At 38.4% G+C, this 15,208-nt stretch overlaps 1 protein-coding gene across 3 annotated transcripts in view; it reads left to right on the top strand.

Moving 5' to 3' along the window:
* HTR2A (5-hydroxytryptamine receptor 2A) overlaps positions 1 to 11,695 on the top strand; it is a 58,204-nt gene extending 46,509 nt beyond the window's left edge. For all 3 annotated transcript variants that reach the window (XM_034665179.1, XM_034665178.1, XM_002914977.4), the window contains one exon: positions 8,018 to 11,695. In XM_034665179.1, coding sequence (XP_034521070.1) covers positions 8,018 to 8,817 — 800 coding nt within the window. In that variant the 3' untranslated portion in view covers positions 8,818 to 11,695. The remainder of the gene's footprint in view (positions 1 to 8,017) is intronic.
* The last annotated feature ends 3,513 nt before the right edge of the window (positions 11,696 to 15,208 follow it).

The raw sequence follows: 15,208 nt of genomic DNA on the forward strand, positions 1-15,208 counted from the left end.
CAAAATGAAGAGCAAAAACACCACATGACTATGTCAAAAATTGAGAACATTGAGAGATCACATTAGACCAGATCACAAAGACCTAGTAGGATGGGCTCAGTAGTTAGTAATGGCTTAAGCATTAGGGACCTTGTAGTTCTTCATTATGTAATATGAAAAATGTGGTGCTTTGGGAAGGTGTGTATAAGAGAGTCTAGAGGAAGGAAAACGGACAACCTGTAGGCCTGGAGTACGTGGGCACCTGCTGCAAGCCATTTTTCCGGATACAGTAACTGTTTCTGCACACGCACTCTAGACCAGAGTCTCTGAAATGAGATGTCACATGTGAAACTCATTCTCCAAGCTTTCAGAAAGAATCACTATAGAATCTGTCCCTCTTAAAACAAATGGAAGAGAGGATGTGATCCTTTAAAGATGAGATTCAGTGATATGGGACAGAGATTAATTTTTTCTTTTTTTTTTTAAGATGTATTTATTTTAGAGAGAAAGAGTGGGGGGAGAGGGAGAGAAAGGAGAGAAAGAATCTCAAGTAGGCTCCCTGATGTGTGTGGAGCCCAACGCAGGGCTCGATCTCACCACCCTGAGATCATGACCTGAGCCAACGCTTAATGAACCGAGCCACCCAGGCACCCCGGAATTTTTTTTACTAAATAAACCTCTGTTAGTGAGTATGTTGCTAAAATTAACATTTCCATTGTTGGTGAATAGTGTAATGTCCGCTTATTTAAAAAGAGTCAGTGGATGACAAGGTGAATTGAAGAATTTGAAAATATTCTCTGTGATTTGTGATTCCAACAGCAAAATGAGGTTCTAATAATTTAATCATATGCCATCATATCATTCAGATTCTATTTGGGCCTCATAACATATTGACAGGGAAAAAAGATGATCTGGGGAAGTCAAACTGCCTAGGGATGAAAGGTGTCACAGTGACAGCTGACAATGCACATCCTACAAGTCAGAATTCAGTCCCTGTACCTTTCAAGAATGCAAGATCACAATATGAAAGCACAACTTCTGGGCTACGAAACCAAAACGAAAAGGAATGGGGGTCTGAAGAGCAAGATACCACATTTCCAGGAATCTTTGGCGGGCAGTTGGGACACAAGCTTCGGCAGTTCACAGCTGGTCATACTTCGGGGAGGCTCAGCATTTCTTCTGAGTATCATATATTGCCTGGGACAGAACACAAGCTTACCTTTTTGGACACTTAGCCATAATAGACTATTAAAACAAGGATATGCGGCTGTATAGAATAAGCTCATTCAGCACATTTTTTTTCAGGTAACTCATGCCCAAGTTGACGGTGGGGTAGAGGGCAGGTTTCTTTCCCTCCCCATCATTTCGCCACTGGGCTTTGCCACGGGAAGTCAGCCTAAGCCTATTGGAAAGTAACAGATTTGTTTAATAAAGGCAAAGGAAGCAGCTGTAAAACTATTCAATTTAGTTTCATTTCAAAAGAAAGACTATTTATTTATTTGAGAGGGGAGGGAGAGAGAGATCTTACGCAGGCTCCACACCCCGTGCGGTGCCAGATGTGGGGCTAGATCTCGAGACCCTGAGATCATGACCTGAGTCGAAATCAAGAGTCAGATGCTTAACCGACTGAGGCACCCAGGTGCCCCACAAAACAAAGACATTTTTACCGTGCTCTTAAGTCTATACTTCCCAGGTTCTCAGCACTAGTTCTGTATCACCCAGGTAGTCTTTTGTTTGAATAACAATGTTCATGTGGGCTCTGAGCATTAGCATTTTAAAAAAGTACTGATATCAGAACCTCTGCGAATGGAGCCCATGCAATGCAATTTTTTAAAGCTCCCTAGGTGATTCTAATATGCAGCTGAAAGTAAGAATAACTCCCACATAATAAAAAAACTGGGTGTTGATTATAAGGAATTTAGTTTTGGAATATCTGTCTGGCCTCAAAGAATCACGTCTCATCAGAGGAAATTTTGACTTTGAGATTAAAGAATGAAAAAAGAAATAAAGTACCAGGATGTAGAGAATCATCAGTGTGTGTGTGTTCTGTACGTAGGGCATTGATATAACTTAGTGTTTATTAACTACCTTGGGGGCTGGAACATTTTTGCTAATCTGATGAAAGCTCTGTCTCAAAAAAAATGTACACATATGAAAATTTTGCATATTTCAGGAACATCACAGACTTCCTGAAACCAATATTAAGGACCTCTGGTATAGTCATAAACTTTTATAACTACTTTTGTAAATAAGCAGGTTAAAAAAAATCATCCATAAGAAACGAGCGACCTAAGTAGGAGTCTTGATTTTGCCTATTGGCTCTGTGAATCTAAATGAATTACAGAAGTTTGCTCCCCCCAGCATTTCCACCAAAGTGAAAATTTTATCTACCCATAGGACAGTGTGGGTAATGTTTTTACAATTTTGTAAAAAAAAAGGTGCAGAGTCGATGAATATAGGTAAAAGTTCTTCGAGAAGTTATGATTTATTATTAGAGATATCAAGATTTAATCTAAGAAAAAAAGTATTGATTTAAAAAGAAACATATGATTTCTTGAGTAACTGACATGTTTATCTAGCTCTCACTTTTATGGACATCGGCCTCTCAGAAGGCCATAGATTATAAGGAATTTGGTAACTCTTAGGCTTTACACATTGTAGGAGAAAGATGAGTCCCAGCCCCAGTTCCCTATGCACTCAATCTCTCTCCCCCTGCAGTATGATGACTACCCTGTGGTACTCACTCACGGTGCTTTCTGTCAAACTGCTAGTAAATCCATTCTTATAACTTGAAAAAAATCAGTGTAAGCTAAAATACAAAGGAAAGATAGTAGTTTCAGAGGAAATGAAACCTATGAACCAAAATCCAGTCTTTTTCTCAAGAGCCCTGAAGTATTTGTTTCTTTCCCCTCTACCTCCCACAAGACCCAAGGCCCCGGGGACTTCCGCGGTCATGTTGCCTATCAGAGGACCACTATGTAGCAAGGCAACCTTCTTATTTCCAGAAGAGACGCTCTCAGAAGCACATTCAGTCCAGAGATACTAAAGTGTAAAAATCCAGGATTGAGAATAAAGTGCTATCTTTCCTAGCCAGTGCTTCACCAGACGGTGGTCAGATGTTAAGCAGAGGTCCACACAGAGCTACCCTAAAAGGAAGACGCCGGCCGCAGCCATCGTGCTCTGGGGTGTCGGTGTTCCCATTCATTTCACTGCCTGAGTTTTAATGACAAGAAATGAAAATGTGCATGGAGGGCCCAATACTGGTAGTGAATCTTCACTGCTATTTACCACTCCTCAGAAAAATATATTAAACAAAATGCAGAGTCACGTAGTTTAAGCTACTGCTGTTTGTTCATAAAGGAAAATGCTTTATATGCAGAAATTTCAAGGGAGAGGAGATGTCAGGTCTCCAAAAGCAGCTATTATCAAACAGAACAGCCAGAAAATTAACGCACTGCAGATGGCTGTGACCGCAACCTTGGCTAGGAGCCAGCGTCTTCATCACTCTTGGTAGGAGAGTGTTTTTGAACTGCTTCTCGTACCCACAAAGCTTCCCTAAATGTTCTAGTTCTTTGAAGGAAAATTCTTTCCTCTCTTTTACACAGTATTGCTCTGTCTGGTTGTTCTTTCCATAAACCCTTGCTGACCCCTTTCTAGGAGTGAGGCACTGAGAAAGAATGGTATAGGACAGTAGTCAGGACATTGTTTGTATATGTAAAGAGAAATGGGCCATTTAAAGAACAAATCAGTTTGATTCTCCTCCTCCAAATCAAGGACCCCGGTCTAGACAGCCTGTCTGTGCCTTCTTGTCATATCCATTTTAAAGTGGCTCTTTCGGGACTCCTGAGTGGCTCATTTGGTTAAGTGTCTGCCTTTGGCTCAGGTCATGATCCAGGGGTCCTGGGGTCAAGTCCCACATCAGGCTCCTTGCTCAGTGGGGAGCCTGCTTCTCCCTCTGCCTGCTGCTCCCCCTGCTTGTGCTCTCTCTCTCTGTCTGACAAATAAATAAAATCCTTAAAAAAAATAAAATAAAATGGCTCTTTATCCCTGGGAGCTAAAAGGGGAATCTCTACTTCAGTAAGAGGGCTCCATCAGCCCTTTCTATCTCTGTCCACAGAAGTTGAGCCATTCTGGAGACAGGGTGTGTGTGTGTGTGTGTGTGTGTGTGTGTGTGTCTGTGTGTGTGTGTGTGTGTCTGTGTTCTCCCAAACAAGGACACTCATTTGATTTCCAAATGATTGAAGAATTTGGTGTTTTAAGTAATACCTTATTCTGGTTGAGAATTGCCTCTTACATAAATCACCAGGTTGCAAACAAATAGGGCAAAAGACTCTCAAGGTAGCCACTTCTTTTGCATTAATAAAACGCACATCCAAGAGTTTAATAACAAAACAATACACCTTTTTTCACACAGTTGATATTTTGTTATGTGTTATCATGACTAATAGTAATGGCTGTAATTCATCACATTAGAAAAGCGATCAACAGTTCTAGCTGTGCCAAATTAAAATTGATTGAGGCCCTTTGTCACCCTGGCAGAAGCTAATAATTACATCATTATTAAAATGTAGCCAATAGCCAAAATTTTTTAACTTCTTTGGTTTAAGACAAAATAGAATGAAATCAAGTTAATGTATTCAATTTGAGTAATTCTGTGGAGAAGGCTACTCCCATGTTTATCAACTGTTGGCAGAACATCCTCTCTGGACTAAGGACTGTCCTAGGTGCTTTGCATATTTGATTCATTTTATCCTCATCCATGAAGCCATGTTGGTACCAATCTCCTATGATAGATGAGGAATTGTGGGGATGAAGTAACCAGCCCAGGAGCACAGAGTCAGAACCAAGACTCAAATCCAGGTCTGTCTCACTCCAAAGCTTCCATTCTAATCAGTGAGCAACTACAATGCCAAACAAAGACCTTCTAGATGAGTACGGGAAACACCTTTCACAGATACATGTTTGAACACTTGGAAAGCAAAACATTCTTCTTAGAAACCATTTCTTAACTTTTATGATCAAGAGTTTTCTGAAGGCTAAGCAAAACTGGTGTGTATCCAGAGTCTGAGAGGATGTTCCTTCTGGAGCCATAGTTCTTCCATCCCATCCTGGCCCACAGAATGTTACCAACAACAGGCCAGGGACAGAGAGAAATAAAGGAAATGAAGAGTCATTAACCACACTATGTGTCCTTAAGACCAGCTCTGGTGTCATTTATCTCCACTTTCCAAGAATACCAGGACAGCCTAGCAATTAAGTCTGTGAGGATAATGGCAAATGTCACTGAGAAAGATTTGAGTTAAATATTACATTAACTCAAACTAATGTCTACCTCCTTGCAAGGACGGCCAGCGTGAGGTGATACGAGGTTGGGACAGTCAGGTCCACAGTTGGATGGAGCCGAACTCTGCTCTGAGTATGCACAAATTAGATTATGGAGCCTCAAAGGAAGTTCTTCCAGATGGATAACAAGACTCAAGCAAGCAGTAGCTCCCAACTCTGGAATGAACCTGTTCTTGGCTAGATTGTGACCACTTATTAGACTCCGAAGGGTGGTCAGAAGCAGTGTGCAGGATGCTCCCTGTTATAAGCTCTGAGCAAGGGCATAGAAAGAACCTTCATTCTGCCTTTCTCCCAGGGTGCCCCTGTGGCATCTACCCTTTCACAAAAGAAGCAATCTTAAACAAAGTTATATAAAGTAGTTATGTGATTCGTGTTTCCTCTCCTTCCTCATCTCCCGATTTTTCCTTTAGGGCATCACATGATAGCCAGTAGAGGAAGACACTCCCACTGCCCCCCAAAACTGCACAGTGGTGGAAGTGGCCAGCTGAATCTCCCTTAAATAAGGTCCTACATCATGGGGGATAAACGAGCACAATTAGAGGCCAAGTGTTCCTTTTACTCACTTTGTTCCCTCCTCTGCCTAACTCCTGTCCCTAAGGGAGCTGTATGGGTTGTCCAAATTTCAGTGATGGTACAACTGACCATGGGCTCACATGCCCATGTCTTCTCTCATCTTGTACCTAACTCTTGTATTTGTCAATAAGAGAAAAGTTTGTAGCTGCTTATTATTTATATTCCACCCTTATGAATATTCTACTACTAAAAATATATAATGATCTTTATGGAACAGTTGGAAATCTGAACACTGATTCTATAATAATATTAAGGAAATAGTAAATTTCTCTTGAGGAGTTGGAATGGTATTGTGATAATATTAGGTTTTTAAAGAATGTGTAGCTCTTATATCTACATAAGAAAATATGTACAGATCGGATGATACGATGTCTGGGATTTGTTTTAAAATAACATGAGAGAGGTTGTTGCAGGTGGGGATATGGGTGAAACAAGATAGTCCTTGAGTTCATTATTGTTGAAGCTGGGTGATGGGCGCATAGTCCTAGGTTTGTTTTGTTTTTTTCTAGTGTTTTTTTTTTTAATGCATACGTTAGAACTTTCTGATAGCAAAAAGCTTCTTTTCAAAAAGAATCAAAGGGCAGCTGGGCGGTTCAGTTGGTTAAGTGGCTGCCTTCGGCTCGGGTCCTGATCCCAGGGTCCTGTGATTGAGCCCCACATTGGGCTCCTTGCTCTGTGGGGAGCCTGCTTCTCCCTCTGCCTGCTGCTCCCCCTGCTTGTGCTTGCTCTCCCCACCCTGCGTGTCAAATAAATAAATAAAATCTTTAAAAATTAAAACTAAATAAATAATAAAAATAATCAAAATTTAAGTCAAAAAAATTAAAAACTATAATTGGTGAGTTACTTCAAATTCACACTAGAAAATCATATTTTAAAAATACGTGCAATTTTCTCTTAACTATAGAGAGCTATGGAAGGAGGTAGATGGGGGATGGGCTAAATAGGTGGTGGGCATTAAGGAGGATACTTGTAGTGATGAGCACTGTGTTGTATGTAAGTGATGAATCACTGAATTCTACTCCTGAAACCAATATTACACTGTATGTTAACTAACTAGAACTTAAATTACAATTTGAAACAAAATTAATTAAATATATGCAATTTTCATGTTTGAATGTTAAATGGACTAGGAAGATCTAAATCAGCACATAAAACACTGCATATACAAAGATATTTACATATGCATGTCAATGGAAAAAGAAGCTACATAAAATGTAAATTAGAATTTTCCCTGGCTGGCAAGAATATATATTAGTACTTTTTAGTCATTATTACCTCTATTCTTCAAATTTTCTGAAAATTTACAATTTTATGAGGGTATTTTTATAAACAATATTCATGATATAATGTTAGGAGAAAAATAGTTATAAACTGTATATGAAATTCAATTATAAAATGTGTGTGAATGCTGTGTATGTGTGTTTATCGAAAATAAATAGCATCATATTGTTAATGGTGATTATCTATGGATGGTAGCATTATTGGGCATTTTTATTTCTGTGTCTCTGTATTTTCTTCAACTAATAAGTGTAATGTTGTAATCGGAAAAAATACAGCTAGATTTATTGTACTTCTTTTTTTAAAAGATTTGTTTATTTTAGAGAGAGACAGTGTGCTTGAGCATGGGAGAGGGGCAATGGAAGAGGGAGAGACAGAGGGAAAGAAGCAGACTCCCTGCTGAGGGTAGAGCATGACAGGGGGCTTGATCTCACAACCCTGAGATCATGAACTGAGCTGAAACCAAGACCTGGATGCTTAACCAACTGAGCCACCCAGGAGCCCCCTGTACTTCTTCATACATAAAGGACTATCTCTATAGGGCAATATAATGTACAAGTATAAGAAACCACATATTATATATAGTTAATATATATTTTATATATATATATTACAATTATATATAATATGTCACTACATGTAACTATATAACTATATATTAAATTTATATAATAACCACATAATACCTGTAAGTTCAAGAGAATTTTAAATTCTCACTGCAAGTATAATATTGAGCTTTTAAACAATGTTGATGCAGAACACTTTGCACAGCCACCATTAGGTAGCAGTGCCCTCACATTGACAGCTCCTCAACAGTCACGTGTCATTTTCTGTCCGACTGCAGGTATATCTATGCCAATACCGGTCTTCGGGCTACAGGATGATTCCAAGGTCTTTAAGGAAGGGAGTTGCTTACTTGCGGACGATAACTTTGTCCTGATCGGCTCCTTCGTGTCATTCTTCATTCCCTTAACCATCATGGTGATCACCTACTTTCTAACTATCAAGTCACTCCAGAAAGAAGCTACTTTGTGTGTGAGTGATCTTAGCACACGGGCCAAACTATCGTCTTTCAGCTTCCTCCCTCAGAGTTCCCTGTCTTCGGAAAAGCTCTTCCAACGATCAATCCACAGGGAGCCGGGGTCCTACGGCAGGAGGACTATGCAGTCTATCAGCAACGAGCAAAAAGCCTGCAAGGTGCTGGGCATTGTCTTCTTTCTGTTTGTGGTGATGTGGTGCCCATTCTTCATCACGAACATAATGGCCGTCATCTGCAAAGAGTCCTGCAATGAGGATATCATCGGAGCTCTGCTCAACGTGTTCGTTTGGATCGGTTACCTCTCCTCAGCCGTCAACCCACTGGTCTACACACTGTTCAACAAGACCTACAGGTCAGCCTTTTCCCGGTATATTCAGTGTCAGTACAAGGAAAATAAAAAACCATTGCAGTTGATTTTAGTGAACACGATACCGGCCTTGGCCTACAAATCTAGTCAACTCCAAATGGGACAAAAAAAGAATTCAAAGAAAGATGCCAAGAGCACAGATACTGACTACAGTATGGTTGCTCTAGGAACACAACATTCAGAAGATGCTCCTACAGACAATATTAACACAGTGAACGAAAAGGTTAGCTGCGTGTGATAGACTAGTTGCCATAGCAACCACAGAGGGCACGCTGGGCAAATTTTCACCTATTCTGGGGGGAAAAAAAGAAAATAGGGAGACTGGAAAAAAAATTAGGCCAGTCTAGTAGAACCGAAAATAATATTTATATGCCTCATCTTATTCCATCAGTGAAAAAAAAAAAAAGCAGGGTTGAATGACAAAATGTGCACTTCAAAAATGTTCTGACAGCATTTCAGCTGTGAGCTTTATGATACTTATTTTTAACATTGTAAATGATACATCTTTGAAATAATTAGCTTTTATTGTATAATAATAATGAGGCCATAAATAAGTCTAAATTACCCTCTATTTCAAGTGGAGACCTTGCTACTCTGTGTTAATTGATGGCATGAGTTGGTTACCTATTGCTGTAAATAACAATAGCTATAAATAGTGAAAATTGGTTGAATATAATGATTTTTCTTAAAGAAAAATCCTCTTTAAAACTTACTATGCTACATATTTGGAACAACAAAAAAAAAAGACACTAAGGACAGTGTTATGAAATCTGTATTGCTAAGATAATTAAATGAAATACTTGATGACTTTTTCATTCCTGCTTTTTCATAGATGTCATTTGGAAATATTCACAAAGTTGCTGGCATTTGCTGCATTTCAAACTAATTCTTCTCAGAAGTGAAAAAGTTTTAAAATGTTATTTAATAACTACTGCTGCTTTCTCTTCTACTCTTTGTGCTTTATTCTGACTCTCCAGTGTGGTCTTGTTTAGTGTTTGTTCTACTAGGTAAACTATCAAAAGGGTAATTTAACATTACCAAATACATTTCTAGAAATTGCTTCTTCTAAACAGCACCATGGCAGTGTTTGGTGACTCGCTCTTCGATGACTACACCGTGCATGCGCTCCTTTGAGTAGTAAGCAGTATTGATGTAACTGTGTCAAGATTGAGGAATAAACTCAGGTTTTTGGTTACTGGCAGCAGTAGAACCTTAGGACATCTCTGTAAAAGGCAGATGGCTTTCCTATTGGCACCTATCAGGTAAACTGCTGCTTTCAGATCAATCTATATTCTTTACTAAAGCTATTCAGCTTTGGTCTCACAATCATCTACTGGGTGTATGCTATCTGTGAAGAAATGTTCAAGGTACTGAGGATATAAAAATAATTAAAACAGGGTCCCTGCCTTTAAAGAAAATGACCTAATTGGAATGGTCCTTGTCAAAAATATTAATTAACAGACATTTTGAGAATTGGTTCAAACTGTTTTCTTCTTACCTGATTCAGAAAAAGGCTTGTTTCAGCTCTGAGGGTAGATTTCTTAATAAGTTTCCCAATTGATTGCCAAGGAATACCCACCAAATGAGCAAGGGGGGAATACCACAGGAGGCCAAAATTTGCAATTAGTTTAGAAATACACACCTCGACCTGGACCCAACCTATCACTACCAAAGTTTCAAGGAACATTTTTGTTTCACTTCCTTAAAATCTAATTTATTTATTACTCATTGACACTGGACTCCCTAATAAAAAAAAAAGCAATAATATAGTGCTTTGTAGAAAAGTTTGCTAAAGAGAGAAAGAGGTTAATAGCAGTTAATTCACCTTGATATTATTCTAGATTAAATTACACATCCTTACTAAAATAGATGTTAGATGATATGTCATTACAATACTGAAGCATTTCTATTAAATGAAAAATAGTGTTTTTCTCTAAGCCATTTGAAAAATATTAGAGATTTGAAAACTAAAGAATGTGGGACATGCCACTGTGTAATTTGGAAATGCTTTAAGGCTATCCAATTATATGCTTATAGATACATTGAAAGGTATGTATTTCAAAGCTAGAATTTACAGTAAACCACTTATAACAAGGCTGCATTTGACCTGAACCACTTTAATGATAATACCATAGTAACTGATAAAAATACAAATGTTAAAAAAAATCTCTGCTTTAATGTATTTTGCCATAGTTATAACTCTGCACATCTCATTAAAAATTAGAGAAAAGATTACAGATTCTACCCCCACATCCTCAATCTTGATCAGAATGAACATAAATACTGCCTGTCTTTTGACTACATATATATTACAAATGTGTATGTTTCTTCTTTCCATAAGTATCTATTCAAGTGTATATAGACAAACATGTATCTGTGTATATGTACAGACATATTCTCATGCACTTTATTCGATATTTATATATTTATATGGAGAAAAAGCAAGAGTCATTATTGAAAACACTCAGTATATACACGTTTGCATGTTTGTATCCTGTCAATTAAAATGTGAATTCATGTTCTAACATTTCTATGACCTGCCATTGCTGTCAAAGCAGATTAAAATGTAACAGAAGTATCAGCTCTTTAAATAAACTGGAAGTTCGCCTAGTTCTGTGGGAAGACTTTAACACAATTCGATGAGGGTGGTGAAAACAATCGTCCTTTATATAGTTGAGTGATCTTAAATAAAATGGTACCTTTGGACCCTTTTTCAGTCTGGGGACTTTCTGACTGCTAAGGCTTATCAAACATCCCCACCCCGCCCCAGTGGGACACAGTGCTTGAATGATTTATGGATCTGTGATGAAAGGACTCACTCCTAATCAATACTTTAAGTTGAACAGTAGATTCTTCTATATTTAAAGAAAGGAAATAAATGCTATATAGTTAGGGGAAGCAGTTTAGACATACTTGATCTACTTGGCCACAGCGCCATCTCATGGTCATTTTTTAAAGTGCTACCGTAGCCAAATTGAACTAAGTTACCATTCTGCTTTTGGCAAAGGGTGCTTTTCCCATTTGTGCATCAACGAAACATATTTATAAAGTGTTAAATTATTCTGTGCCATATATAATAAATACAGTGAAGATTATTTTGTGTAATGATTTTAATCAAGGTGATTCTAAAAGATTTCAAGAAAGAATGAATAATTATAAATAAAGTATACTTAAAAATCAATGTAATTTTGTGAGTCCACAGTTTCGTCTGCTAAAGGGAGTTACCCAAACCTTCCAGTCATCAAAGAAGGAACTCTATGTATCATCCAGATATTCTGAGAGTACAAAGCCTGTGCTTCTGAGATTCGGTGACTGAACTAGGATCTACCTGGCTGAGTTAGATTTAGGGTAGTGATCCAGTTTGCAGTCACCTGCGGCAGACAGCTGCTCCACGTTCGGTCACTGTATCTGCTTCCACACAGCCTAGAAACATGGAGAACCACTGCTGTAGCCCCAACGCATCCACATAGGTACTGATGGGTACGTGCGTACCAGTGTACCCCAAGACACGCACAAGGGCATTCCAGCACACGCTACACACATTCTCACAGGAGATCATTTCAGGAATTCTAGTAAACCAAGAAAACATGGTATCATTGCATAAACTGGAAAGTTGCCCTGACTCTTCATTTCACCTCTAAAGGTAGGAAGCCTTTGTGAAATAGGGACAGTAGGTATCTTTTCCAGGTGTTTACAGCTCCATGTATAGAGCACCTACCATGTGCCAGGAATTACGCTGGTGGTTGTTGTTGGGTTTTTTGTTTGTTTGTTTGTTTGTTTGCTTTACCTAATGGAATCTTCACAACTATCCTATAAGGCAGGTATTATTATTTCTTTTTTTCATAGGTAAAGAAACAGAATCAGAATAGTTTAGTGACATGTCCAAGATCACAGAGTTGGAAAAAAAAAAAAGTGGCAAGTTTAAGCCTGGGTCATCTGACTCTGAAGCATAAATTCTTGTCTCTATCCAATGTGGCATGGGAGAAAAAACATAGGATTCAGAACCAAAAGATGCAAGTTCCCATATCAGCTTCCCTACACACTGGTTATATAACCTCAGATCACTTAAGAACCCTGGGCCTCAATTCCATTATCTCTAAAAATGGAGCCACTAGTATCTGTCCTGGAAAACTGATAGAGTCACTTAAATGAGGCCATGGCTATGGTCGTGCTTGATAACCTATATAGCACTATGTAAATGTAATAACTGTGTTATTATTGAAAAGAAAAAACCCAGAGCCGGTATGTGTTATTAGCCATCAGAGCTAATTCCAGACAAAATTGTGGGATAGTCAGTTTAATTATTCAAGAGCTTCTACTATCTTTCCTGTGAACATTCTGATTTTTAAAAACTTTTTACTTCTCCTTTGTCCACACCATGATGCAGAGTTCCCTTTGCTGGTATTTTTTTCCTGCTTACATCAAACTTACCCATTCTATGACCCATCCTGTCAGGTTTCTCCTCTCCGCTAGAGCACTAATAAGTAATTCAAGGTGACAAACCACTGTCCATCACCGAGGTTCCCTTAACTGTCCACTATGATCATAATTCAAAAGGTAAAAACTTTAGCACCAGGAAGACAAGTGAGAAAGAAATTTAGGGACATTAAAAAAAAAAAAGAAATATTCTCCTGGCATCACTCAAATGACCCATAGAAAAACAAGTACCTTCAGAAACTTCATAATGTATATAAAGCTTTATAACTTAACATCAAATTTTAATCCACAATCATAATGATGATTTTGAAGAAAATATCTGTGATTTTTAGGATTTCATTCTAAACTGAGAACACTAATAATATTACTAGGCTTATCTCAAGTTTTGTAGTCAATGGACATTTGCTCCAGTAAATATGCAATATTTTTGCAGGTGGTTTGCAAAAAAAAATGGTTTCCTTATTTTCCCTTAATGATATATATCCTAGTCTTCTTCCTTTTTGATATTTAATGACAGTATGCCCACCCAAGCCAACACATTATGGGAAGTTTTCACACCCAACTGGAGCCTCAAGATTTGATGTGACCTCATTGCCACAGAAGACTGAGGCAGGACACCTAGGTCAGGTCTGCTGCTACCGTCTGACCCTGAACAAGTCAAAGCCTTTATTCCTCAAGTCTATAATAAGGGTTATAGTCAGTGATCTTTCCAAAAGGTCCGTCTGGTTCTATGCTTACCTTGATGCTAAGGAGTCCAGTCAAGGCTCTGATGAACCAAGACACAACTTCATGAACAGAGAATATTTTGGAATAATTTTCACATTCTCTAAAATTCTTCAGATGGATTGCAAATAAATGACAGCTATAACTTTTATATGGGACCCTTAGAAGAAAGATCAAATTGTTAAGGATCCAAGGAGTTTCTAACATATGAGACCAAGACTCAGATATCAACACAAATGATTCCTAATGTGGCATTTCTCTTGCCATCAGCCTCATTTCCGCACATTTTCTATCTGGTACAAGATATCAGGTTGCTATTTTTAACAGCCCCCAGGCTTCCTAAACAACAAGTGATCTCACTCTTCAAGTTCAATTTCCTTGAAGGGTTAAAATGTAAAAGCTCAAAAAGATTGAGATATCATGGTGCAGCAAGGATCTCTTTCCTTAAAGCTAGATTTTTGTTGAAAGTGAGCCAAGGTCATTTAAGATTTTACTTATAATTAAGATTACAACATCTTTAAAGGTGTTTATTCTGGCTTCTAGAGAACAGCACAATTTGTACTTCCTGTCCTACATTTATTTCAGATATTAAAAGGTAATCATATGCCATTATTCAGATGATCTTGTCTTAGTTGGGGTGACCCCAAGTACAGAGCCAAGACAAGAACTTGAGTGCGGATCATTTATGTGGCACATGACCCCAAGAAGCAGACAGAATTAGGGAAGAGGTAAATTCTATTGAAGGGTATGGTATCAAGGATACCACAGACAGTTAGGGGTCACTTCCGCTGGAGAGCAGATGACTTGGAACTCTTCACTACAGCTGGAACCAAAATCAAAGGCGGGCCAAAAGCACCTGGTTGAGAGCTTGCATGAATGTTTCACCCAGTTGGTGATGAACCATGGTCTCAAAAATCAATATGCATCCTCAATAGAAAGTGGTGTCATTATGGTGAGTAACAATATTTAAATGCACATACATTCATATTGTATAATCATTTATAAACTTATTACTAAAGCCCTAGGGCCAGCAAACACATTTCCTATAGAATGAAAGTTGGTAGTTCCTTCCAGCTTTGCTAAGAAGGTTCTGGTTAGCCACTATTCCCACGGTAGCTGCAGAAGATTTAGAAAAACTCTCTAACGTCCTACATTGTAAACGACAAATTCTCTGTATGAGGTCCACTTCTTTAGCCTAAGTAATAGTTCTAACCTACTGAAATATAAGGAACAAAAGAAACACACTCAATAAATTTAAGAGCTAGAGGAACTTAGACATCATCTGATCCAGGCTTCTCATTTAGCAGAAATGGTGATAAGGAGCCAGGGAAATTAGAGAAATTATGCAAGGCCACCTGGCCAAGCAGCATCAGAGCCAGCAATAGGATCCAAGCCTCATCTTCCAAACTCTACTTTTCTCCTTTTATATGAAAAGAGGATCTAAGAAGGGCCCACTGGTCTATGGCTTA

The sequence above is a fragment of the Ailuropoda melanoleuca genome, chromosome 7 (assembly GCF_002007445.2).
Source record: "Ailuropoda melanoleuca isolate Jingjing chromosome 7, ASM200744v2, whole genome shotgun sequence".
NCBI lineage: Eukaryota > Metazoa > Chordata > Mammalia > Carnivora > Ursidae > Ailuropoda > Ailuropoda melanoleuca.